The 26,025-nt window shown below is 58.3% G+C and overlaps 1 protein-coding gene across 17 annotated transcripts; it reads left to right on the forward strand.

Annotated features, from left to right (window-relative positions):
* Positions 1-667: 667 nt before the first annotated feature.
* PCDH1 (protocadherin 1) lies at positions 668-23,502 on the forward strand. 17 transcript variants are annotated; one of them, XR_009053276.1, is made up of 6 exons: positions 8,414-8,597; positions 8,769-9,631; positions 12,590-14,785; positions 18,004-19,049; positions 19,204-19,295; positions 19,856-19,991. XR_009053276.1 is itself a non-coding variant. In XM_057732542.1 (6 exons), exons 1-5 carry the CDS (start codon positions 8,429-8,431, stop codon positions 21,050-21,052), a joined length of 3,474 nt encoding a protein of 1,157 aa, XP_057588525.1. In that variant the 5' UTR covers positions 8,414-8,428; the 3' UTR covers positions 21,053-21,065; positions 22,233-22,354. The 17 variants fall into 17 exon arrangements, 11 of the variants coding, with proteins under 11 accessions (XP_057588501.1, XP_057588523.1, XP_057588514.1 ...); XR_009053279.1 differs by having other exon boundaries at positions 18,888-19,049; XR_009053280.1 differs by having other exon boundaries at positions 18,891-19,049.
* Positions 23,503-26,025: the final 2,523 nt, after the last annotated feature.

Consider the following 26,025-nt stretch of genomic DNA (forward strand, 5'->3'; position numbering starts at 1 on the left):
CCTCACACTTGTATCTCTCCCCAGTCCTCAGTCTAGGGGAGCCCCCGGGTCCGTTACCCTCGCCCTCCCACGGTCCCCTCCACAGCCCCACCCCCCAAGACTCGCTGCGGCCACCGCCGCTGACCGCTCTGCGGCTTCGGCCAGAGGGGGAGGGGTGGACTTCCCCGGAGCGCAGTGGGAAGGGCGGGCCGCTCGGGGTGATCTGGGGGTCTCGGCGGGAAGAAGGTGGATCTGGAGGGGCAGATGCCCAAGAGAAGAAGGCACCGGGGGAGACATTTCCCGTGTCTCGACTTCCCAGGAGGGCAGGGTAGGGAACAGGTGCTTGAGTGAGGTTAGGAAAGGAATTCGGGAGGGGTCCCAGATGGGGACACGGCTGGGATAAATGTTAACTGAAGAGCCAGGGAGGCGGAGGGTCTGCGTACACGGGCCTCGGGTAGCCGGGAGATAGCAAAAGGGGTCTTGGCTCCGGGGAGCGGTGCTGGGGTCCCCTCCCAGCAGGGCCGGAGCTGTCCCGAGCTCCACCTCCCGGCCGCGGCGGAGGGTGGGGGAGGGGGGCGGGGAGGCGAGCGGGAGGGTGGCGGGCGGGCCAGTAGGGAGGGGGAGGGAGGGGGCGGGCCCGGCTGTGCGCTCCGCTCGCTGTTGGCTCCGCCGCCGCCGCCGCCGCCGCCGCCGCCTCACACACTCGGGGAGCGGGAGCGCGGCGCGGACGCGAAGCCGCGGGGGCTGCTGTGCCCAAAGCCAGCCGGAGCCGAGCTCGAACCGCAGCGCCAGCCCGAGCTGTGCGGAGCCGCAGCCCGGGCAGGGCCGGTGGCGGTTCATGGACTGCAGGGCCCGCGGCCGGCGCTGCCCAGAGGCGGGTAAGGATCGGTGGCGGTGGAGGCGGCGGCGGCTCCCGGCCGGGAGCGGCCATGGCCGGCGGGAACCGAGGGAGGGGCGCTCGACCGAGCGAGGCCACGGGGGCCCAGTCGGTGCTCAGCGCGCCGGGGCTGAGCTGGGGGCGGCTGGGAGCTCGGAGTGGGGGTTGCAGCTGGGGCACCTTGGCCTCCAAGGTCCGCCTCAAGAAGCCTAGCGAGGAGAGGGGGTGCTGGACTGGACCCCTGCCTAGGTGTCCTGCACCCCGGCGCGCTTGGAGGTGCGGGGATAAGAGGGCTCCAGGAGCGCGAGGGATGGAGATGGTTTGGGGCAAGCGCGCAGTCCCCAGTTGGAGGGGGGGTCACTCCCCGAGGATATAGCAAGCAAGGAGCCTCGTCCACAACGCGCACACACACACTTGTTGGGCGACCAGCTCGGATCACTCAGGCGCTTCCAGCTCCCCGCGGGCACCCGGAGGGCCAGACCACGGAGATATGTACACACATACATACATATGTGCACACAGGCATGCCTCCCGCACACCAGCGCTCACTGGGGCACCGTCCCTAGCTCAGAATCCGCTTCAGCGTCTGCACGTTCAGCAGCGCGGACACACAACCCGTGGGCATACAGAGCAACAGAACACAACTGGGTGTGACATTCGGCGACATGGACACACAAACGCAATCTCATGCCCTCATGTACGAGTGTCACCGCCACAGTTCGCCAGATGAACACTCAGAACCCAGCCTCGCACACACGTATTCCTTTAAGGAACACACCCTAACATAAATTATGTTATTACACTCCTTGGCCAGAACATGGGTACACAACACGTCTCGCTTGCACCCCTCGACTGCACCCATAGACACAGAACCCAGTGTTTCAGCACACTCCTTGACGGCACACACCCTAACACAGCAAGTGGCACCCACAGCAGCGCCTCACGGTCACAAACACAGACTCTACTGCTTCACACATCTTAACACTGGGTGTCACACACACCTTCCACCAACAGTGTCACATTACACCTTGCAGCATCTACACACAAACATACACGCTCTGTCCCTCTCCCTCGGAGGCTAGATTCCGTCAGGGGCAATCGCCGGGCCGCCCGGAGAGCCCCTAGCGTCCCTTCCCCCCATCACGATACAGTTAGTGTAAATTTCGGCCCAGCGGGAACCCTAGGGGCCGGCCGGACCTGCTTCCCTGCCGGCGCCTCCCCCACCCCCACTCCGGGGCCGGCCGGCCCGGTATTCCCGGAACAAGCTGGACCTGGCAAGCCGCGCCATCCCGCCTCCCAAGCTCCAGGGCCCTAGGTCCCTTTGTAGAGGGTGCGAGCCTTGCGCGGTGTTTGCTACCCTCTTCGGACCATTTAGCTGCGTTCTCCGAACCACCAGGATCCCCAGCACACCTGGGTCCCACACACCTGTGTCCCTCTCACACCTGGGCGTCCCCTCCTCCGGGTCCCGGCTGCGGGCCAGAGTCGTGTGCGCGGGCAAGGCCCTGGGATCAGGAGGGCACGCGCAGGAGCAAAATTGGCAAGCGAGAAGGACTCGCACCCCTTCCCCCAGCTACCCTCGGGAGCCCAGACTTCTGGCCTCAGTTTCTCAGTAGTGACTGGCGACCATTCCTTATAGCAGGAAATATTCGGCGCGGCTTTTAGGTCTCTGAGGATGGAGAGTGGGGCAAGACCCCCTGTTCCGCCGTCCGCGAGAGGGTCCGTTTTATGAGAATCTCTCCTCCGGGCCGGGCTCGCGGCTTTGTGATTCCGGGGCCGGCGCCCTCCCCGCCCCCTCCCGGCGCCGGCTGCGCGGCTCTGGCCGACGCTGGCTTGCGGGGGTCCCTAGGCTGAGGCCCGAGATGCGGAGGAACAGGGATTCCCCGCGGCGGCCCCCGGGGCTGGGGGCGCCAGGGGCCCCGCGGTGAGGCGCGTTCTCACCGCACCGCACCGCGCTCGCGCCTCGCCTTGAGCTCGGGAAGGCCCGGCGTCGCCCGGCTGAGGGTGGGGGTGGGGTGGGGCCGGCCGAGCCCGAGGCTGGTGGAGGACAGCCGCCGTCCCACCTCCCCCGACACCCTCTCCCGCGTCGTCCGGGAGGAGATGGCCCGCGCGCAGGGTGTGTGCGGGGAACGCCCGCTGACCGCGGCGGTGGAGGCTGGGGTCTGCCCCGGCCGGCAGAGTCCAGGGCGTCGTGCCGGAAGACGCCAGGAGCCTTCCATTACCTGCTCTGGGCCACCTCTTGGTAGTTGCCAGGAAAGAGGGCACCCAGAAGGTGTCTGTGACAGCCCAGAGGTCTAGGTGTGTGGGGGCGTGGGGGTGGGAGGAGGTGTTACTTTCTTGACGTGGGGGTCTGGGAGAACTGAAATGTGTAATTATAACTAGACCAGAGCATGGAGTGGAACCGAGGAGAGAGGGATGAGGAGGGCCTCCAGAGACTGCCAGGGGCAGGGGGGTAGGGGAGCAGGTCTGGTTTCAGTGCTGGCTGCAATTAGTGTCTCCCCTTCCCTCCCACCCAGTCACCAATTCCAAAAGGGATTTCAGCTGGAAAGGGGCGTCCTGCTGGCAGAGGGGCTGCTGCTGTGGCTACTTGGTCAGGGGAGCTGGACTGGGTAGAGGGAGTGAGCTGACTGCAGCGGAGAGTGGGTGGAAGGGTCGGGAGAGGGCTTGCAGGGGTAGGGGGAGGAGCCGAGCGTGAGTCAAGGCTGGGGGGAGAGGAGATGGTGAAGGAGGAGGCCCTTCTGATACGGGGTGAGGGCTGCCCCTACCATGAGAGAGGAGAGTTGGTGCTGCAGAGAGAGATTCTTTCAACCATGTATTGAGCACCTACTGTCTGCCAGGGCCCATGGGGGTGCAGTACTGTAGTAAGATACACACCATCCTTGCCTTCATAGGTCTTCCCAGCTGGCAGGGGATTAGTTCATTTATTTATTGAACCAAAGAGCACCTACTGTTTGCCTGCTGCTGGAAATAAAATGCTCTATTCAGTGATGGAAAGATATCTGTCCTTTACAATGTAATAGACCTTAATGCATCAGCTCTCATTTAATCCTCCCAAATAACCTCAAGAGGCACGATTATTTCCATTTCACAATACGGAAATATGTTCAGAGAGGTAAAGTCATTTGGCCAAGGTCACACAGCTAGGAAGTGGTGGAACAAGGATTTGAACCCTGACAATCTGACTCAAGAATGTAGGTGCCTGGAAACCCTGCAGAGGCTAATAGAGGGTTGTGACAGAGAAGTGAGAGGAGCTGAGGGCTGCACACTTATTCACTGTGGGAAGCCTCTGAACAGCTCCACCCCACACAGCCCAGCTTGCTTACCCTCCTCTCCCAGATGTTGGCTTTGTCCCCTGGTGTTTTGTGCCCACAGTGGTGGTGGCTGTTGTGTAACAGTGCAGGGGGGTGAGGGTCAGAGCTGACCTGGCCTCTGGGACAGTGATGTCTGCCCCCGTGTGTTTCCTCTCTGGCTACAACATTGAGCAGGAAATGGCCCCTGGTCCCCGAGGTAGGCTGGCAGTGAAGGCTCCCGGTGAACCCTCACCACTGTTCTCCTTCCTCCCCAGATACTGACATAGATGGCATTTTCCTTGGCCTTCCCTGGACTCTACCTCCTCACACCTCACTGCGTTCCTTGGGCCTGAGAAGAATGAGTCACTGTCCCTGCTGAGGCTCTGGCTTTTCAGGGTCCTGGGTGCCCAATGTCGCTAAATGGGGGTGGGGACACCCCTGCCGGGAAGGCAGCCAGTCCTGGGGAGGGGCAGATAAGGCACTGATCTCTTCAAAGGCTGCCGTCTGGGACTAATGACTCCCAATAACCAACCACCAGGACAAAGTTCAGGGATGGTGGGAGCAGCGGGTAGGAAGGACCGCCTCACTACCACTCCTGGCTATTCTGTCTCTCTCCCTGCATCCTGGCAGGCCTGGGGTCCTTCCACCCTTGAACCCTAGGCCCTCTCTTTCGCTTTCACTGTTTCCCTTCAGGTTTGGTAGCACAGGGATTGTGTGTGTGTGTGTGTGGGTGGGGGGGGGGCAGGGGTGGTGTGCAGGGGCGGTACATAGCAACCAGTGATTTCTGTTGCTCTCCCTTCCCCCATCCAGTCTTTTCCCAACTCACGAGAGGAGTCATTATAAGGCAGTTATTCTTTTTGAGCCTCAGTTTTGTCATCTGTACTATGCGCAGCCGTGTAATAATAAATAGTACCCGTTTCAGAGGGTTGGGAGGATTAGATGGGAAATGGATGCAAGTGTAGAAAAATCTCGGGGAGTGTTAGCTGGCCTGGTGATGGTAAAGGTGAGGATAATAGAATTATACTTCTTTCTTCATTCCAAAGACCTAGAGTACCTCGAAGTTGTTCCCAGAAGGTTCCTGACCCTTGCTGCCTCCACCTTGTGGCCAGGGGGTTTCTCCAGGTCTCTCTTCCAGAATCAGAATTCCTGAGGGTGGGGCCAGATGATAATCATTTTAAAGGAACTCTCCAGGTGCTTAAAGAGCCTAAGCCCTCTTCAGCTCTAGCTCCTACTCTGGGCAGCCCTCCCCCAACCTCATTTCCTCCCAAATTCCTCCTTCCTCCCAGGAAACCGCCCTCCCCCACCCCCAACCTTCCTTGCCTTGAATATTCCTTTTCAGTTTCCTTCCCAACTCAGAAGTTAGATGCCACAATCTTTTCCTGACTCCTAAGGGTGACAGGGTGAGTGAGAGAATGTGTATGAGTGTTGGGGGGCCGGCGGGGGTGGGGAATGTGTCACAAGCATGCTATGTTTGTGCTGCCTGGGAGGCCAGAGGGGCTAGAGCCCCTGGTTGTGACCCGAGATGGAGAGTGAAGCCCCTAAGGTCAGTGCTTAATCTGTAGCTCTTAGAGCGGCTGCACATCAGTCACCCTGACCCTGCCAGACCACGGACCTCTGAATTTGTAGCCAAAATTTGTGAGCATTCATTTTTCTTGGAAAAATCTGCAGTGTTGTTTCATAAAATTCATAAAGGGGGATGTGACCCAAACAGGGTACAAATCATTGATCTGGAGAGAGTGAGTGGAGGCAGGCGTCACTGCTTCATTTCTCCTCTTTGTCAGGTTTAGGGTAATTCCCAAGTAACCCCCGCCCTGCCAAGACTTCTGCACGGAATTGGTGCAACAGTGATCCCATGTTGTGTGTTTGCTGTGCAAGGGAGGGCAGGATATGGTGTCCAGAAGGGAATGAGGTTCTTTGGAGACACGTGTGTTTGGGTTGGGGCTTGATGGTAGGATGAGCCCAGGGCCAGGTCCATGCAGAGAGGGAGGGAATGGCTGGAGGGCGGATCCAAATAGAGCATCAGATAAATTCCTCCCCTTTAAAGAGAATTAAGATTGCAGCTGGAAACAAACACACACACACTAATCTGATGACAGCCTCACACACGCGTTGAGCCTGTTAGTGTGAGGAGTGACCAGGGAGGGGCTGTGCTTGTGTAAGGAATCTGCATTCAATGACCGTTTGCTGAGAGTCTTCTAGGGGCCTGCACAGAGGAGGATTAAATCAGACCCCAGGGAGTTCTCAGTGGAGTAGGGAAATTGGGCAAGGAAACAAGCAGTTGACCACACAGAACGTTCCAGGATAGGCTAAGCCTGGGAGCTAAAATAATCACAGTCATTCATGAACTATTACTGAGTACCTACTGTGTGCAGGGTCCGAGGATGTACGAGTAAACAAAGCAGAGACTCTCCCAGTCTCTGCTCACACTCTTGCAGGAAAGACAAACAATTCACAAATTATTTCCCAAACAGCTGCCTAACTACAATTGTAAGTGCTTTGAGGGAGCATTTGTTGAGTACTCACTGTGCTAGGCATTTAGCCCACATGATCTCAAACTCCCTAGGAGAGAGGAAGTATTACCCCCATTTTACAGATAAGGAAACTGAGGCTCTAAAGCAATTGCTCCAGTTCACATAGTCAGGAAGTGGGCAGCTGGGGTTTGCCTCAGACTGTCTGTCACAGTCCCTGTTCTTCTCTACCCTGCTGCTTTACATCTGTCAAATGGGTACAGCCCAACAAAAGTGACAAACAGTCATTGAGTTAGAAGCGTTGTCAGCTCCACAGACAGATTGCATCTGTCTTGTTTGCTGCTGTGTCCCACTGCCCAGGATATAGCCTGGAATGTTGTAAGTGCCTAGTAAACATTCATTGAATGCATGAATGAGCACCTTTAGTGCGCCCTGCTCTGTGAAAGTGCGTGGGTGGGGGCTGGGGGATGCGTGTAGGGAGCCCTGTCCCTTCCTTCAGGATGCTTGGAGAGGCAGAGAACACAAGAATAGGTGCACAATACTGGGATTGAACAACACGGGCGGGCGGTGTCCCAGGCTGCACAGTGATTCATTGCTGCGGGATTGGGACACACAATAAGTGGCTGTGAGTTGGAGGAAGGAGAGGTCACTGTAGGTTGAAGAGGCCTGGGAAGGCTTTCTGGGTGACCAAAGCCTGCCTTCAGTGGGGTGGGTGTGGCCTGTGACAGGGCCTGGAGTGCGATTTCCAGGTGTGGGGCACATATTCCAGGAGCAAGTGGGGAGCTAGGGAAAGGAGATTGAGCCTGAGCCTCTGCTGAAAATGCAGGGCTGAAGTTTTGGATTTGAATAGAGGGGGTGGCCATGGCTGTGCTGGTGCTGGAGAGGAGGGCGTCAACACTGGGACTTAGCTGGTGGGTCTGGCTGGGGTCTGCTGATGCACAGCTCAAAGCTGGGGGAGATGGGCAGAAGAAGCGGGCTCTTGGGGTGATGGCGGTGCAGCTTGTGGTTGGCTAGGACATGCAGGGCTCTAACTGGAAGGATTTGGGGGTGGGCAGGGCGAGGCAGGTATGAGATGGGACTGGACCTGGGAGGTGTGAAGTAGGGGCCAGATGTTCACTGAGAAACTGAGCAGAGGTATGGGGAGTGGTCAGGGCAAGGCTGCTGGTGTTATCGGCAGCTGTGTCCCAGTTAGACCTGCTCCCGGTTGCTAAGGACAGGCCAAGGCAGCTCCCAATGCCAATTCCAGGGCTAGTCGCCTCTGACCACAGCCCTGAACCCAGTCTTGACGTCCACTCTCTTCTTCCACATCCCTGCCCACGTCTCTCCCCACCGCCCCACCCCGCTGTGGAGAGGGAGGGTGGAGGAGCCCTGGGAACTGTGTGTGTACACACAGGCGGCTATGCTCAGGGGGGCATGTGTGTTTGGAAGGAGGCTGGGGAGGGCGAACACCTACTCCTCAACCCTAACTGTGTTTAAGCCTTGATCGGTGCCCAGTCCCAGCTGGCCCTTCATGAGGCTGGGGACATTGGGCACTAGGGTGATCACTGTCAGAAGAGAGGGATTTGAGATGTCCTACCTCATATGCGTACACTGACTTGGCATCTCAGAAGGGAGAGGAACATGATGTCATCCCTTCTCCCTGCAGCCAACGTGAGTGGCCCTCAGTGTGGCGGCGAGGATCCGGGGTCTGGGGAATGTGAGGGTACCTGCGCTCTCTCCTACTGTGTATGGTAGGGGGTGCTCCAGGTCTCACCCTTCTATTTGCTGGCTCTCCCTATCTGGGTATCAGGGTAATTAGCATGCGTGACTAAGGCAGGATGCTGGTGAGAAGGAGGTGTTGGGCAGAGCACAGAGCAGAGAGCGGAGGGAGGGAGGGCGTGTCAGGTGGGTCCGAGCGTTCCGTGGGCGGGAACTGCTCTAGACCTGTCCCGGGCCCCTACCGGCTCCTCCAGCTGGGGCAGACACCGCTGCTACACCCAGCTGTGGGTGAGACTCGGGGTTCTGGGTCCTGGCAGCAGTTCTGTACTGAGGCAGAGCTCTCTCCTGGGAGATCGGTGTGTAGGTGGGAGAGGAGGTGGGGGGGCTGGCTCTGGGCAGCCCTCGGGGCCTGGGCTGGCCTCCCAGCTGACCCCCCTGTTTTGTCTCTCCCCGTTACAGCCCTCCTGATTCTGGAGCCCGCCCGGATGGGGTCCCTGAGGCGCAGCCCAGGCCCCGGGGGGCAGCGGGTGCTGCCGCCCGCCTTGCTGCTGGCGCTGCTGCTGCTGCTGGCTGCGTCCCCTGGCCACGCCACTCGGGTGGTGTACAAGGTGCCGGAGGAACAGCCGCCCAACACCCTCATTGGGAGCCTCGCAGCCGACTATGGCTTTCCTGACGTGGGCCACCTGTACAAACTAGAGGTAGGCACCCCGTACCTGCGGGTGGACGGCAAGACGGGTGACATCTTTACCACCGAGACCTCTATTGACCGCGAGGGGCTCCGTGAATGCCAGAACCAGCTCCCTGGTGAGCCCTGCATCCTGGAGTTTGAGGTGTCTATCACGGACCTCGTGCAGAATGGCAGCCCCCGGCTGCTGGAGGGACAGATAGAGGTCCAGGACATCAATGACAACACGCCCAACTTTGCCTCGCCAGTCATCACGCTGCCCATCCCCGAGAATACCAACATCGGCTCACTCTTCTCCATCCCGGTGGCTTCGGATCGTGATGCTGGCCCCAATGGGGTGGCATCCTATGAGCTGCAGGTGGGGCCCGAGGCCCAGGAGCTATTTGGGCTGCAGGTGGCAGAGGACCAGGAGGGGAAGCAGCCGCAGCTCATTGTGATGGGCAACCTGGACCGGGAGCGTTTGGACTCCTATGACCTCACCATCAAGGTGCAGGATGGTGGCAACCCCCCACGCGCCAGCAGCGCCCTGCTGCGAGTCACCGTGCTCGACACCAATGACAATGCCCCCAAGTTCGAGCGGCCGTCCTACGAGGCTGAGCTGTCTGAGAACAGCCCCATAGGACACTCAGTCATCCAGGTGAGAGACCCCTCCATCTAACTGTCAGGGTGACCTGCATTTGGAAATGGGAGCCCACCCCAACCTCACGAGAGTTCCCTTCACTTAAGGGCAAAACGGCCAGGATACTGCAGTGAGATCTCTTCTCCCCAGCCCCCACCTGGGGACGCCTTCCCACAAGTCCACTGCAGCCCCAGCAGGGGATTTACTTTCCTCCATCAAGCTATTCAGGTGACAGTGGCATAGCATATGAACAGTGATCCCCCCATCCCCAAGGCAGACTTAAGTGGGAGAAACCTCTGCAAAGTGAAACCCCCTCCCAAGTCAAATGATATCCTCCTCCCCAGCCAAGTGAGCTGAGCTGGAAAAAATGAATCGCCTTTTGTTCAAGTAAAATCTCTCCAGAGATGAGACTATCTTCCCAACCAGGGGCCAGATGCAAGTTTCCTGGGGCTGGAGGACAGAGGCTTACTTTGCCCATCCCTGACAATCAAATGAGATCATTTTAGCCAGGTGATTCCTCAGAATTCTAGAAAACTGTACTCAGATGTCTATATACCTGCCTCCTTGCCTAGGCATGGGGTGCCTGTGGGCGTGGGGTACTGGGCACAGTAGGGGGGGTGCCAGTGGCCTCTGCTGAAGTTCTCAGCACCCCTCTCCATGGGAACTGCCCCAGGGGCTAGGCCGCTTGGTGGGGCCAGGGCCTGGGAGAGAGCAAGGAAAGCGTCCCTGCAGACAGGTGGGCGTATCTCTCGCTGTCATCTCAGCCCTGGCCTCCTGCCAGCCCCAGCTCCTTTCTCCTTCCCCATGGGCTGAAGCTGTCTGTCTTTGATGTGAGGGAGCTAAGGAGGGCTCAGCCTGCCCTGAACACCGTTACCTGTCCTAGGAAACCCTTCGTCCCACGTCCTCAAACTGAAGCAGGGCATGGGGAGGAGTTTTAGCCTTTATTTAGAGGCTGGTGGACTGGAACCTACAGAAGAGAGACTGAGAAAGAAAAGGGAGACAGACAGCTGGGAATGGCGAACGATAATAGCCTAGGTGCCAGGCCCTGTTCTGAATACATTGTGTGCATTATATCATTTAATCCCCACAGTACAAGGTAAGCATTATCCCCATTTTACAGATAGGGAACTGAGCTCACAGAGATTAGGAAACTTGCCTGATATCACCCGTCTGATGTGTTCAGATCCCACCTTGGCCACGTGCAACCGTTTGACTTCAGACCGCATGTGTGTAAGAGCCAGCAAGTGGGATGAAGCAGGAGAATGGGGCAGAGATGAGGCTACAGATAGAGCAGAATAGAGAGGATGGGGGAAAGCCAGCAGTGGGAAAGAGGCAGAAGGAGAACTGAGCAAGATGGGAGGGAAAGAGAGACTGAAGTCATGAGTCGGAGACAGAGACAGAGGTAAGATGGCAAGAGAGGCAGATAAGGAGGTGGGTGACCAATCTAAAGACAGGGAGATGGTGAGAGCCATAATGAAAAAGAAAGTCGGTGACAGACTGGGGGAACAGGGGCGTGGAGGAGAAACTGTTAGAGGGGTGAGCAGAGACCAGGTAGCTGCGAACCCCTGCCCACGTGTTTTCACTCTTAAAAAAATCCTGATGGGAAGGAAAGGAGACTAGCAGTGACCTGAGGGCCTGCTAAGTGCAATGCCCAATACTGTGTCAGCACCGATTTTCAGAGATGGATGGATGGATGGATGGATAGACGGACAAAAGGAGGGGTAAATGCCTCCTTTAGGGAGCACTTGCCATGTGCCAGGCAGTGTTAGGTATTTTCACACTTATCTTCCCATTTAATCCTCACCACAACCTCGTTAAATAGGTTATATGATTATCCCCATTTTACACATTTGTAGACTGAGGCTTGAGGATGTTAAGTAATTGGCCCAAGGTCACATAGTTGGGAAGTGGCAGAGCTGGGATTTGAACCTAGGACTCCTGATCTGCTCCCCAGAGACTCTGCCAAGTTGCGCCTATCCTGTTTCCCCCTTCAGCCCCCGACCTGTACTGCCATCACATTCTGTTGGGCTGGGACCTAACTCCAATCCTCTTGTTTCTCCCTGACCGGTGCTACCTCATGGCCATTCCCACCTGGCTCCTGGTGCCCTATCACCACCCATGTTTGTATAGACTTGGGCCGAGTGTGTGTCGGCCTTGGTGTGGGAGGGTGTGCCCACTGCAAAGGGACAGACAGTTCATTGTTTGATGCTGGGAGCCCAGCCCGCTGCCAGCAGACTCTGTGGCCTGCACCAGCCCCTCCCTCCTGACCGCAGGCTCGGCCGGATTCCTCAAGTTGATGCCCAGCCAGTGCCAGCCTTGGGAGGGGAAGAGATGAAACAGGTTTCCCCAGTTTGACAGAGTGATGGCCTGGCCTGGCCTGGCGGGCTCCCTCTGACCCACATCCCTACCTGGCTGTTTTCAAAAAAGAAATCCCCTCACCTGTGGCCGCCAGGTGTGCAAATGTACACATGCATAAACACACACACCTTTTCACATAATCACGACGCATGTATGTGCACGCACGCATCTCATACACATGTCACGCATATACACCGTCTCTGCCACTCACCCCTTTCCAGCTCTTCGAAAGGGTTGAAGGCCAGTTTAATTGGGCAACAGGGCTGCCCTAGTTGCTAGTGGGATCCCCATCCCCATACTTGGGTGGACTAGTGTGACTAGTATAGCAATGACAAGTAGAGTTCAACTGTGCCCCGTCCCATCTCTAGTAGTAGCTTATAGTGCCGTTGAGGATTGTGGGCTGTATCTGTGCTCTTTAGGGAGATAGATCAGCAATATCTGCCACCGTGTCAGGACTGGGAAAAGGGCAGGGCACACATGTGCTGCTTTTGGAAAGGGTGCCTTGTTAGATTAGTCGTGTCTGCCATGCTCGTTGGAAAGGCAGCACATGTGTCCCTTAATTTGTTATCCCCAAACTAACCCTGCCCTGTTTTCCTTGTTTGTCCCCCTGCCCTGTAGGTGAAGGCCAATGACTCAGACCAAGGTGCCAATGCCGAGATCGACTACACGTTCCACCAGGCGCCCGAAGTTGTGAGGCGTCTTCTGCGATTGGACAGGAACACTGGACTTATCACCGTGCAGGGCCCCGTGGACCGCGAGGACCTAAGCACCCTGCGCTTCTCGGTGCTTGCCAAGGACCGCGGCACCAACCCCAAGAGTGCCCGAGCCCAGGTGGTGGTGACCGTGAAGGACATGAATGACAACGCCCCCACCATTGAGATCCGGGGCATAGGGCTGGTGACCCACCAAGACGGGATGGCTAACATCTCAGAGGATGTGGCGGAAGAGACAGCTGTGGCCCTGGTGCAGGTATCTGACCGAGATGAGGGAGAGAATGCAGCTGTCACCTGTGTGGTGGCAGGTGACGTGCCCTTCCAGCTCCGCCAGGCCAGCGAGACAGGAAGTGACAGCAAGAAGAAGTACTTCCTGCAGACCACCACCCCGCTCGACTATGAGAAGGTCAAAGACTACACCATCGAGATTGTGGCTGTGGACTCTGGCAACCCCCCACTCTCGAGCACCAACTCCCTCAAGGTGCAGGTGGTGGACGTGAATGACAATGCACCTGTCTTCACCCAGAGCGTCACTGAGGTCGCCTTCCCGGAAAACAACAAGCCAGGTGAAGTGGTCGCTGAGGTCACTGCCAGCGATGCCGACTCGGGCTCCAATGCTGAGCTGGTTTACTCTCTGGAGCCTGAGCCGGCTGCCAAGGGCCTCTTCACCATCTCACCTGAAACTGGAGAGATCCGGGTGAAGACATCCCTTGACAGGGAACAGAGGGAAAGCTACGAGTTGAAGGTGGTGGCAGCCGACCGGGGCAGCCCCAGCCTCCAGGGCACAGCCACTGTCCTCATCAGTGTGCTGGACTGCAACGACAATGACCCCAAGTTTATGCTGAGTGGCTACAACTTCTCAGTGATGGAGAACATGCCGGCGCTGAGTCCAGTGGGCATGGTGACTGTCATTGATGGTGACAAGGGGGAGAACGCCCGGGTGCAGCTCACGGTGGAGCAGGACAACGGTGACTTTGTTATCCAGAATGGCACGGGCACCATCCTCTCCAGCCTGAGCTTCGATCGGGAGCAGCAAAGCACCTACACCTTCCAGCTGAAGGCAGTGGACGGCGGCGTCCCACCTCGCTCCGCTTACGTTGGCGTCACCATCAACGTGCTCGATGAGAACGACAATGCACCCTTCATCACCGCCCCTTCCAACACTTCCCACCGGCTGCTGACCCCCCAGACCCGTCTGGGTGAGACGGTCAGCCAGGTGACAGCGGAGGACATCGACTCTGGTGTCAATGCTGAGCTGACCTATAGCATCGCCGGTGGCAACCCCTACGGACTCTTCCAGATTGGGTCACACTCGGGCGCCATCACCCTGGAGAAGGAGATTGAGCGGCGCCACCATGGGCTGCACCGCTTGGTGGTGAAGGTCAGTGACCGCGGCAAGCCCCCCCGCTATGGCACGGCCTTGGTCCACTTGTATGTCAACGAGACCCTGGCCAACCGCACGCTGCTGGAGACCCTGCTGGGCCACAGCCTGGACACGCCCCTGGACATCGACATTGCTGGGGATCCAGAGTACGAGCGCTCCAAGCAGCGCGGCAACATCCTGTTTGGCGTGGTGGCTGGTGTGGTGGCCGTGGCCTTGCTCATCGCCCTGGCTGTGCTCGTGCGCTACTGCCGGCAACGGGAGGCCAAGAGTGGCTACCAGGCTGGCAAGAAGGAGACCAAGGACCTGTATGCCCCCAAGCCCAGCAGCAAAGTCTCCAAGGGAAACAAAAGCAAGGGCAAGAAGAGCAAGTCTCCCAAGCCCGTGAAGCCAGTGGAGGACGAGGATGAGGCCGGGCTGCAGAAGTCCCTCAAGTTCAACCTGATGAGCGATGCCCCCGGGGACAGCCCCCGCATCCACCTGCCCCTCAACTACCCCCCAGGCAGCCCTGACCTGGGCCGCCACTATCGCTCTAATTCCCCACTGCCCTCCATCCAGCTGCAGCCCCAGTCACCCTCTGCCTCCAAGAAGCACCAGGTGGTGCAGGACCTGCCGCCCGCAAACACGTTCGTAGGCACCGGGGACACGACGTCCACGGGCTCTGAGCAGTACTCCGACTACAGCTACCGCACCAACCCCCCCAAATACCCCAGCAAGCAGGTAGGCCAGCCCTTGCGGCTCAGCACGCCCCAGCCCCTGCCCCACCCCTATCACGGGGCCATCTGGACTGAGGTGTGGGAGTGACAGAGCTGCTGTCTCGGGCCTGCCGTGCTCACCAGCCCAGGTTCGTGGTAGGAGGTGGAACCAAAGATTGGGGGATGCTGGGACCGGGCATGACCCTACTGCCTCCCTCAGGCTTAGCGGGTTGGGCCACGTGAAAACTGAGGGTGTGCTCTGTGTCCTCACCTCCCTGCCCCCTCCACACTGGGAGAGGCCTGTGACGGGTCACATCCTGGGACACTGGACCAGCGGCTGGGTCGTGCAGGTGGGGGCTGATAGGCAGGCGAGCAGAAGGGTTTGGAGCAGAAGTGGGGAGGGAAATGGGGAGGTCTCCTCCAAACCTGGGTCTCTGTCTGAGACCAGCCACGGGTGCTTCTCTAGAGGGGAAACGGGGAGGCCTGGGGTCCAGGTGGGTAACTGGGTGGGGACTCTGTCAGGGAGGGGCCTCCCCATTTGTGCCTTCTCTGTGTACTGTCACCCTCTTCCCCACCCCAGGTTCCCCTTCCCCAGCCCCAGGCACTTCCTCCTGATAATAAAGTTCTCTATTTTTGGAGTATTGGTTTCTTATTTTCCTGGAACTGAGAGAAGGAGTGAGAGAGACTGGAAATAGCCCTTTGTCCTGGGGTCCTGCCTCAATTTCCCCATCCCTGCTCTTTTCCCTTCCCACGTCCCAGACCTGCCCCTCTGCCCCAACTCTGTCTTAACGGACCTCCCCCTGCCCCATATGACCACGCCCATGTCTGTGCCCCGGGGGAAGTGCCCTCCTGAGCAGCCTTCAAATGGAGCTGTCCAGCAGTGTGTCCCCTCCCCTCACGTTTGTGAGGCCTCCCTGGGAATGACACCGTTCACCAAGAAAGCAGGTGGAGATGCACCCAAGTCCTGGCCTTTCTCCATTGGCTGAGACGTGACCCTTCCCATTGCGCACATCGAGCAGCTCCCCACGGAGCTCAGACCAGAGCAGCTGGTGGGGGTGGAGTGCAGCCTGGCTGCCTCAGGTGAAGGCAGAGAACCTCTTAATTACACCAGGCACCTTCCCTCGAGGCAGGATCTTCCCAAGTCCCTTTCCCAGCCTCTTCACCCCAACACCACTCAACACCCAGCAATTAGGCTGCTCTGCCCTGTCTCCCCACCATGGCCCCCAGCCTGGGCTGCCGGGAGGGAGGGCCCAGGGAGAGGGGAGGGAGGCCCCTGTGCTGTGGACTGGCCTGCTCTGTACCCCCACTGCTGAGGCGTCCTGTCCGGCCCCCTCCCTTCCCTTCCTTCAGCTCCTCGCTCTGGCACCCTGAACTGCTAGCTCTCACTCACTCTCTCTCGCTCCGTCCCTCACTTCTTGCTCTCCTGGGTCTGCCCTGTCTCTGGCTGTGCCTAAGGAGGAGGCTAAAGTCTAGATGAGGGGCCTCAGGTCCTGGGGGAGTCTCTGGGGCCAAAGGCAACCTGTCTCCATGGTGACCGAAGAGGCCTGAGACACTCCCGGGAGGTCCTGGGCGCCAGCTCTCTGCTCTGATTCCGTCCACAAACTCCCCAATGCCCCAGGGTACCCCCAAAGTAAAAACTCCTGGGGACTGTGGAGGAGTGGGGCATGGGGAAGTGAAATCTGGTTTCATATCTCATTTCTGCTGGACAAATAAGCACCTCCAGCAGCTCCTGACCAATCATTCTTTCTCTTTTGTTCCTCTCTTTGCTGCCACCGCCTCTCTCTTTCTTTTGTTCCTTTTGCTCCTTCATCTCTTTTTCTTTCTCAAGGTCTGAGGGATTATCCCTTACTCAGCTCCAGTCCAACCCATCCATGGAACCACACTGAACATTCAAACACAACCAAACCACACCACTGTCATCATCAAAACACAAAGGCTGAATCCCTACCGTGTGCTCAGCATGGTACTAGACCCTGAGCAAAAAATGGTCGTATTTCTACAAGACATACAAGTGACGAGATGAGGCAGTTGAGAATCTTGGTGTCGATTCTCACCAGTGAGAAGTGCCAGATATTAAAGCTTTTCCCAACTTGTTCTACCACTTCTTCTGCCACCACTCGCTTCCATTTTTTTGAGTCCTTACCAGGTGCAACGTACCATGCTAAGCTTTTTATGTGAATTAGCTCATTCAATGCTTGTAACTCGTTGTGACGTAGGTCATTTTACAGAAGTAAAAAGTATATAGTTAGTGAGGGAGTCACATTCAGACACAAATCATCAGGAAATTCGATTGCCAGAGTCTGCTGTTTATCATCACGCTATAAAAAGGGGTTCCATGACTAAGTTAGTTCACATTAACCTATTAAAGGCTCTACAAAGACTGCAAGAAGGGAGAACCTGTTAAACTTTCTATAACTCTGGCTTTTCCAGATTGATTTGACCACGGTGCCCCCCTGCCTTTCTTTGAGGCACGCAGTATGAGCAAACTTGCGTAGGGGTGGGCTCCTGGGAAGGGAATGTGAATCTCGAGCCAGCTCCTCGTGAAGTGAGGAGCAGGAGGGGGATTGACGGCTGAGCCAGCTCCTGAGGCAGCAGTGAGCGTGACCAAGATGGAGGCAGGGCGAGGGCAGAAAGGGGGTTCTGGCTGGGGTGGAGGGGAGAGGAGGGAGCTGAGACAGGAGACTAGAAGCCTGTAGGTTGTGGATGACACAGGTGCCTTGCCAAACGTTCCTCAAGAGGAAATGGGAGCCCCTGAAAGCCCATGGGTTTTGGATGAACTGAATTTTAGAAAGTTCACTGGAGTGTATGATGGATTTAAAGTGGGTAGAGGTGAAGGTACAGGACTGAACCTCCAAGGTCTGGGGAAGGATGGTGGCAAAGAGGATGATGGATGGATGGATCAGGCTGACCTTCTGGAGAAGAGACCCGCAGGACTCAAGGGATCGTTGGATATGGGGTAGGGATGGGGAGTGAGGGGAGAGCTACCAGGATTGCCAGATAGATATCATCCTTCTGAGTCTGGGTGGTGGGATGATGAGATCATTGCCCGTGCAGAAGCTGATTAAAGGAAAAGAATTTGGTTTCAGGCATGCTGAATCTGAAGGGTCCGTCAGGATAGCCAACTGGAAATATTCAGCAAGTGTCTAGAACTTTGAGATTTTGGATCTAGGCTTTTTAAGATTTGATAGTCAGAATTATAGGGAATATTTAGTGTTGAGTGTGACCCAATCCTCCATTTTACAGAAAAGAGTCAAAGGAAAAAGACCAAGTGATGTGCCTAGGAGGCAGGACTGAAGCCTTGGATTACCAGGCACAGGTTCTGCAGGGAGGGAGGGCTGCTGGCTAATGTCTTAAAAGAAAACTGGAAAGAAAAACACCTGACCGCCAGACTGCCCTGTGCCTCCCAGACCCTCCTGGAACCTATCACTCCGTCCCCAGGTGAACGTGCTCCTTTACATCCCCCCAGCCCCAAATGTCAGGTCACTTTTGGAGATCTTGTCTCTCACCCAGACCTTTCAGTGTTTTGGATCCCACCACGGGTCTCGAGAAGGGTTGCCTATGCCTGAAGATGGGGTGGGAGCCAAGGTGGGAAGGCAGCTCCAAAGCTCCCTGTGGGGACAACTTCCCCCACCCCAGCTGCCTTGAATGGGACGAAAATTGTGTAGGGTATCAGGAGGGTGGGTCTGCAAGCCTGGGACACCCTCCTATGGCCATCTTGATAACCTCCTATTGAGAGTTTTAGAGTCAAGACAAAGCACCACAAAGTCTTAGAGGATTAGAAGGAGCCTGGAGACTCATCAGCAGGGCCCTGGGCCTGGGTTGCTCCCACCCCTGGCCTCCAGGGGCCCTGGGTCTGCGCCCTCCAGATCTCCTAATTTCTGGTTGGCAGGAGAACCAGTGGTGGTCCCAGGTGGGTGTTTGGGTGACTGGTTGGTTGTGCCGAGTGCCAAGCTGAGGTTGCCAGGTTTCTGGGGTGATCATTAACCCATGGCAGGCAGACAGGGCTGCTGGCTAGGAGGAGCCTGTCACTGTTGCACGCTACCCAACCCCAGCTCTCAGTCTAAGCTTCTCAATCTTGGCTCCACCAAGCCAGCGGCCTCCCCCAGAAGCTCCTTCCTGTTTCCTAGAAGGAGTCTGCATTCAAAGAAGACAGCTTTCCGGATCCCTGATGGAAGTGGGGCCCCTGCCCCTGTGCACAGGTCCTCCTGGGCCCTGCCCTGTCCAGTCAATGCTGTTTCCTGATCTGGAGGACTGGGGAGTTTCCATTGTTCTGCTACCCCACCCCCAAGGTGCCCTGGTTTGTTATCAGGCTCCCTTTCCCTCTTCCTTCCTACCTTTTCCCACTTGCAGGCCTCTCTGAAGGGGAACAAAGTAGGGACAGGGACTGGGTGGGGGGGGGGAGGCCCGCGTGGGAGGGGACTCAGCAGGGAGTTCTGCCTGCAGCCTTACAGACCAGGGATGAGGAAGAGAGGATCAGAAAGAGGTTAGCACCCCACTGGATGGAGGCAATGGGAAGTTGCAGAGCAATGAGACAGGTGAGGAGCTGGAGTTCGGAGGGTGCTATTTGGAAATTAGGGAACTGTTCTGATACTGGTGAACTGTTTTGGAATTAGGAGTCTGTCCTGCTTTTAGGGAGCTATTCTAGAAACTGGAGGCTTGCTGGTGTTTAGAGGCTATGCTGGAATTAGGGGGGTTGGCGGGTATTGTGCTGTTTCGGTGTTGGCTGTCTGGAATCAAAGAGAGGCTGTGCCAATATTGGGAGGCTGTGCTCTAACAAGTGGTTGTACTGGATTAGGCATATTGTGCTGGCCTGGGCGCTGTCATAACGCTGGGGCCTGTGCTGTGCTGGGACTTCCAGTGTGTGGTCCTGACTGTCCTGGGCGCTGTCCTAGAATCAAGGGGCAGTCCTCTGTTAAGTTCTCTGCTTTCTGGGGGGCTGTGCTGTGCTAAGGGGCTGGGCCTCTTCCTGGTTGCTGTCGAGGCCTAGAGGGCTAGACGCTCTGGGGGTGGGCTTGGCTGGGGCTGCAGCCTGGTGTGGTGGTGGGCCCCGTAGGGCTGGCTGGCCGGCCAGCAGTGACACTCCCTCTCCCTGCAGTTACCTCACCGCCGCGTCACCTTCTCCGCCACCAGCCAGGCCCAGGAGCTGCAGGACCCGTCCCAGCACAGTTACTACGACAGTGGCCTGGAGGAGTCTGAGACGCCATCCAGCAAGTCATCCTCGGGGCCCCGCCTCGGTCCCCTGGCTCTGCCTGAGGATCACTATGAGCGCACCACCCCGGATGGCAGCATAGGAGAGATGGAGCACCCCGAGAACGGTGAGGGGTGTCCACAGGTCGGGCACCCTGGGAATGTGTAGAAGCCCGAGAGTGATGACAAGCCCTTAGAAATAGCCTCCATCTCTGGAGCTCTCGTGTGTTCAGCAGTGATTACTGTGCTGAGTGCTTTCTGGTATATATTCATTTAACCTTCACGACCACTCTCTGATCTGAGAACTTTATTGTGCCCACTTTACAGTGGGGGAAACTGAGGCTCAGAGAGGTTGAGTCAGTTACCCAAAGTCATATACAGCAAGTGACAGAGCTGGGAGGGATTCAAACCCAGGTTTCTCTGATTCCGAAGACTTTGTATTCTGTACTACTTTATACTGCTTCCTGGGAACAGGGACCCCGAGAATGGGGGCCAGGGGCTCAGGTAGTGGTGGGAGAACCTTGAGGGAATTCTTAGGTAATGACAGGACAGAGAGCCTTGAGAAAAGGGAGGGGACCCTGGATGCTATGAGGAGCCCAGAGAAGGGTGTGATGATCCCCTGAGGGGAGGAGCAGGAGGGGGTCTGGCTGAGGAGAGGGAGTGGGGAGGCCTAGGGAGGGGGAGGGGCTTGTCTAGGTGGGGCTTAGAGGGTGATGGCAGAAGTGGGGTCTGGGCTGGAGCAGAGGTCAGCATGGAGACAGATGGGGGGGCGTGTTGTCCAGATGTGTGTGTGTAGTGCGTGTGTGTGCGTGAAGGTACCTGTGGTGGCCTGTGGTGGGGAGACTAATTCCCCTGGGGATAGAAAGACTCTCTAGCTTGGAGCTGTCCTCAGGTCTCGCCCCCTCCCTCAGTCCGAACTCCCCCAGCCCCCCAAAAGATGGAAAGTTCCACACCTCACCCCTCGGGCACAGGGCTCTTGTCTAACCTCCCAGGCCCCAGGTCTCAGAGCGCCCTCTGTCCCCACTCTGCCCATCCATGCGCGATCTCACGCCCGTCTCGTCCTTTTTGTGCCCGCGCAGAGCCGGCTGGCCGGAGCAGGCCCTGAGGCGGACTGCCAGGTATGTGGGAGCTGCTCTGGGGTCTGGGGTCTGTGGGACTCGGCCCAGCACCCAGCCCCGCCCACCCAGTGCCCGTGCTCTGCTCCGTGCCACGTTGGGTCCCCCACTCTGCCCTGAGCTGAAGAGCCCGGGTGCTTTGAGGGTTAACGACAGAGCTGTCCCCTCCTCACCTTGCAGTGGCAGGAGGCCAAGCCAGGGTGGGTGGTGCCAGGGGAGCCCCCACCTCAGGTGGTGCTGCTCAGTCACGTCCCTGAGGGGGGGGTCACCGCCTGGTACAGTCCCCAAGCGAGGGCAGGACAGGGGCAACTGTGACAGGAAGTGCTCAAGGCCCAGCCGTTCCCATGGAGATCCCCGCTACCCAGCAACCACACCGGCTACTGCTGATGTCAGGTGGCCAACTTCTGTTCCCATGGGTTTTCCGGGCAGGGAGCCGGGGCAAGGCCAGGGGTGGTGGTTGGTGTAGGGGCCGGAGTGAAGCGGGGAGGGGCTGCATGAGCGTGCTTGTAGATATGTGAGTGTGTGCTTCTGTGCGAAGCCCTGGCTTTGTATTAGGGCTGTGCTGTGCTGGGGTGGGGTCCCAGGACAGCTGGGAGCGTGGTGAAGCTTGAGAGGGCTCACAAGGAAGGTATGTGCCCACACTTGTCTGAGGATAGAGATGCCCGGTGTAGATTTGTGTGTCCACACCTATCTGAGGGTAGATATGTGTGTGTGTGCGGGGGGTGGGGGGCAGAGACAGGGAGATAACTAGAGAGAGAAAGAGACTGTGTCTTTCATGAGGATGGGGGTTTCCTCACCCCTATCTGAGGGTAGATGTGCATGTTTCAGCCTGTCTGGCGATAGATGACAGAGTGCGTAGATGGGGTGTGTGTTTGCGCACCTGTCTGAGGGTAGATATGGATGTGTGAGAGGAGAGCTGGAGGGTGGGTGAGGATGGAAGGAATGTGTCTCTTCAAGGATAGATTGTGTGTGTGTATGAGAGAGCGTGCATGCGGTGGATGGTGGGAGGGTGTGTGTCTATTCGAGGGTGTGTGTGCCTGTGAGCGCCATGGGCAGGGAGGGGCGTGCATCCCTGTTCCGAGGCAGCATGGAGGCACCAGTGGGAGGTTTGGAGCAGAGCTCTGGGAGGCTCCCCTGCCTGAGGACCATCCTCGCTGCTCTCCCCTGCAGACCTGCGCCCTTTGCCTGACGTTGCCATGACGGGCACATGTACCCGGGAGTGCAGCGAGTTTGGCCACTCTGACACGTGCTGGATGCCTGGCCAGTCGTCTCCCAGCCGCCGGACCAAGAGCAGCGCCCTCAAACTCTCCACCTTCGTGCCTTACCAGGACCGAGGAGGGCAGGAGCCTGCGGGCGCCGGCAGCCCCAGCCCCCCAGAAGACCGGAACACCAAAACGGCCCCCGTGCGCCTCCTGCCCTCCTACAGTGCCTTCTCCCACAGTAGCCATGACTCCTGCAAGGACTCGGCCACCTTGGAGGAAATCCCCCTGACCCAGACCTCGGACTTCCCACCCGCAGCCACACCGGCATCTGCCCAGACGGCCAAGCGCGAGATCTACCTGTGAGCCCCCTTCTGGCCGGCCGGCCACCCCTTTCCCAGCCGCCGGCCAGCTCCCAGGTGGGCCCATTCCAGGGCCCCCACTCCTGACCCCTCCGGTGTGGATTTCCCGGCCAGGGCCCCAAGTGGGGTGGGGGCTACTGGCCTCATGACCATGCTGGCCCTTCCCCCACGCAGGGTCCAGGTCCTCTCCCCTCACTTCAGTCCCCAAACCCTAGGGAGCCCCCTCTCCCCTTTATGGGGCTCTCCCCAGCTGATGCCCAAGAGGGCTCCTCGACAATGACTAGGCTTCCTTCCCTCGACTTCCAGGGAGCGCCCCCTCACTTTGGGCAGATGGTGGAGTCAAGGGTGGGCAGCACACTTTTAACCCATTGTCTCCCGCATGGCCGACCAGGGCCGGGATAGGATGCCCCCATTCCAGCCCTGCAACAGGGCTGAACTGGGGAGCCCCTCTCCCTGGGAACTCCCAGAGGAAACTCTTGACTGCCAGGGGCTCCCTGAAGGGCTGTTGTTACCAAAGGTGGGGTGGGGATGGGGATGGGAGTGAGGCGGAGGCCTTGTCTTCCTGTACTGCTCCTGGGCTGGCCCACCTGCCTGCCACGTGCCCATGCCTGGTCCCATCTGGGCCCCCCCTTCTCCACTGGTCATGCAGTGTCTGTATATAAGGACCTTGGAATGATGTCCCCATTTCTGCCTGATTTGCAACTTTTCTTGTTGATGTTGTGTTGTCTTGGGGGACCCCTCTGGGGGGGGACCTGCCCTGTGAGCCCTCCTCCCTGCCGCAGTGCCCCCACCCCAGGCCTCTATTGTTCCATGTTGTAAATACCCCTGGGGCCGTGGCAGGATGGGGGTGCGGGCCAGGGAGACAAAGGGGGGGTGGGGTGGGGGAGGGGGTAACATTTGCCTATCAGCAGAGCTGGGCCTTTATTTAATTTTTTTTAAGAATACAGATCTCTATTTTTTTGGAACTGTTGCGCTGTGCCCTGGGGGGGGGGATTCCCCGCTCAGGCTGGCCCCCCGCATCCAGATGAGCATCAGAGGGGCCCTGAGGCTGTGGGGGGCAGCTGGACAGGGGTGGGATGACTGTGCCTCTGGCCTGGTTGGGTGAGTTGGGAGCAGGAAGGTTTGCTCAGGGGGTGGCTGCTTGCTGCCCCCAAGAGGGGGTACCTGCACCCTGCCCCTTCTCTGCCCCCCACCCCCCCAGCCCCTGCCATGCCTGACCCGTCAGCCTGTAAAACCACCATTGCCTTGATCTCAGGGGGTGGGAAGGGCTGCCTTAGGGCACCCTGGGCTCCAGGCCCCCTTCTTCCAGTTGGGCTTCCCTTTGTCAGGGTCAGGGGTCCCGTGGGGGGTGTGGAGATAGGGGGGCAAAGGAGCCCAGTCAGCCATGATGAGGTGGGATTCTTTTCTTCACCTCAGGGGGCCAGGGTGTGAGGGGCATCCTGCAGAGCCCCCATCTCCCACTGTGGCCATCTCAAAGCCTCAGTCCCTCTTCCTTCCAGAAACCCCCACTGCCTTGGCCCATACCTCTCCAGCTCCCCAGGGGCCCAGGCTGGGAGGCTGGAGACTCAGGGTGTGGCCCTTGCTTGACTTAGTCTAAGCTTGGGGGGGACGGCCCAAGGGTGGGAGGGGTGGGTACAGGCTGCTGGGTCGTCTGGTGCCTTTGGGAGCTGTGCTGCTGGGGTCTTGACTCCTGTAACCCCAGAGACCCCACCTCCACCCCTGAAAGCCAGGGGGCTGAAGAATCACCTTATTCTCTGCTCCTTGCCCCTAACTTGGCTCGGGCTAACAGTGCTGGGAAGGAGAGCATTGTTAGGCTGGTGGCCCCAGCATGCATAGCCCTTCTATGGAGGGCAGGGGGTAGCGTGGGCTGGGGTGGCAGCAACCAGGTCTAGGGATCGGCCAAAGGCTCCTTTCCCTGGTGGAGGTCCAGGAAGTGGGCTGGGGCTTGTTAAAGAGACAGCCCCTTCCCCCTGCACAAACGGGGCAGGTGCAATAGTGGTGGAATTGGTAACATGAGGTGCCCAGCTGGTGGGTCAGTGGCCTCGAGGGCTGTCCTGGGTCCTGGAGGTCAAGATTCTGGCGAGAAGATTGTATGAGGCCCATTTGCTTGGTGGAGAGGGTGATCCAGACAGGAGGCATTCCTGGGGTCGGTGGACTCCCCCCGGAAGCCCCTGGGGGCCTGGGCACCCTGCCCTGATCTTGGAGACCCCCGAGCACTAAGTGGAAGGGCAGAGGAGTATTTTGCACAATGGAGAAGCCAGAAGGAAGGGGGTGGCCCGGGTGGCTGGGAGGGCTGAGAAGCACAGAGGAGGAGCCCTTCCCACAGGCAAAGGCAGGGTCCCTAGCCCCCTGGTTGGGGTCGGGGTGCCTGACGAGTCTGTCACCACCTGGACACTCAAGAGGTGAAACCAAAGGTGGGCAGGGGATGGGTGACAGCACCGGGACCACCTCTGTTGGTCCTAGGTCTGTGAAACCCTTCGCCAATGCCTTGTGTCGCGTACAGTTTTATGTACACATAGGCGACATTTGGCCAGAGGAGGCCCCGCTCAAACCCAGCCTGACCCAGTCAGTGTCTTCCTAGAGGGGACCTAGTCCGTCCCCACCCTCTACTTCAGAGCATGTCTCTTGGTAGGGGGAGGGTATATGGGGACATATTTCTCTCCTAGGGTCCCTGAAGCGTGTCTCACATCCCCAGGGGAGGGTCTCTAGGGCATCCCTCACCTCTGGGGGCTCCCCAGGCCCTATCTCTCCCTTTGGGAGTCTCTGGGGGAACATGTATTCCCACTGGGGACCATGGGAGCTTGTCTCCCCCTCACCCAGGCTCTCTGGGGAGCCTGTTTTCCTCCCAGGGTTCCTGGGAGTCCTTAAGGCATGTCAGTCTTGGGCCATCTCTCTTCCCAGGGAAGGGGGCTATCTCTGAAGCATATCTGGGAAGAGATGTTTCTGGCCCTCCCCACACCTCTCCTCTGGGGTGTCTCTGACCTGCAGCACTTGGGATGAGACTGGGCAGCTCTGAATTGTCTTTTCTCCTAGGGGTTCTGGGATACCTCTCTCCTGAGGGCCCGGCCTCTGGAGCCATTTCTTCCCTGGGTGGGGGCTGTCTCCTGGTGTTGGGTTGGCTTGTGTTGGCCAAGAGAAAGCCTCTTAGGGGGCGTCTCCACGCGGGACTTCTCTGGGAGGGGGGACTGTGTCTCGCCCATGGGGTTCCCGGGCGGTGTGTCTGCCCGTGGGGAGGGGGAGACTGTGTCTCCTCGGGTTATCTGAGTGGGGAGGGGGGCCGTGTCTCTCTCGTGTGTTGGGGTGGGTGGGGGTCGGGGAGGGGGGTTTTGGGCGCGTCGGGTGCCCACACTGGGGTCGTGTTTCTCTTGGTTCGTGCCACTTCCCACCGCCTCGCTCCTCCCG

Source organism: Hippopotamus amphibius, chromosome 1 (assembly GCF_030028045.1).
Source record: "Hippopotamus amphibius kiboko isolate mHipAmp2 chromosome 1, mHipAmp2.hap2, whole genome shotgun sequence".
Classification (NCBI taxonomy): domain Eukaryota; kingdom Metazoa; phylum Chordata; class Mammalia; order Artiodactyla; family Hippopotamidae; genus Hippopotamus; species Hippopotamus amphibius.

Coding starts and splice junctions, on each gene's coding strand:
- PCDH1 (XM_057732511.1), top strand. CDS start 8,429: ATGCTGGTGAGAAGGAGGTGTTGGGCAGAGCACAGAGCAGAGAGCGGA. Junction 9,632..12,589: donor TAGGACACTCAGTCATCCAG/GTGAGAGACCCC, acceptor CCTGCCCTGTAG/GTGAAGGCCAATGACTCAGA. Junction 20,076..22,232: donor GATGGAGCACCCCGAGAACG/GTGAGGGGTGTC, acceptor TCTCCCCTGCAG/ACCTGCGCCCTTTGCCTGAC.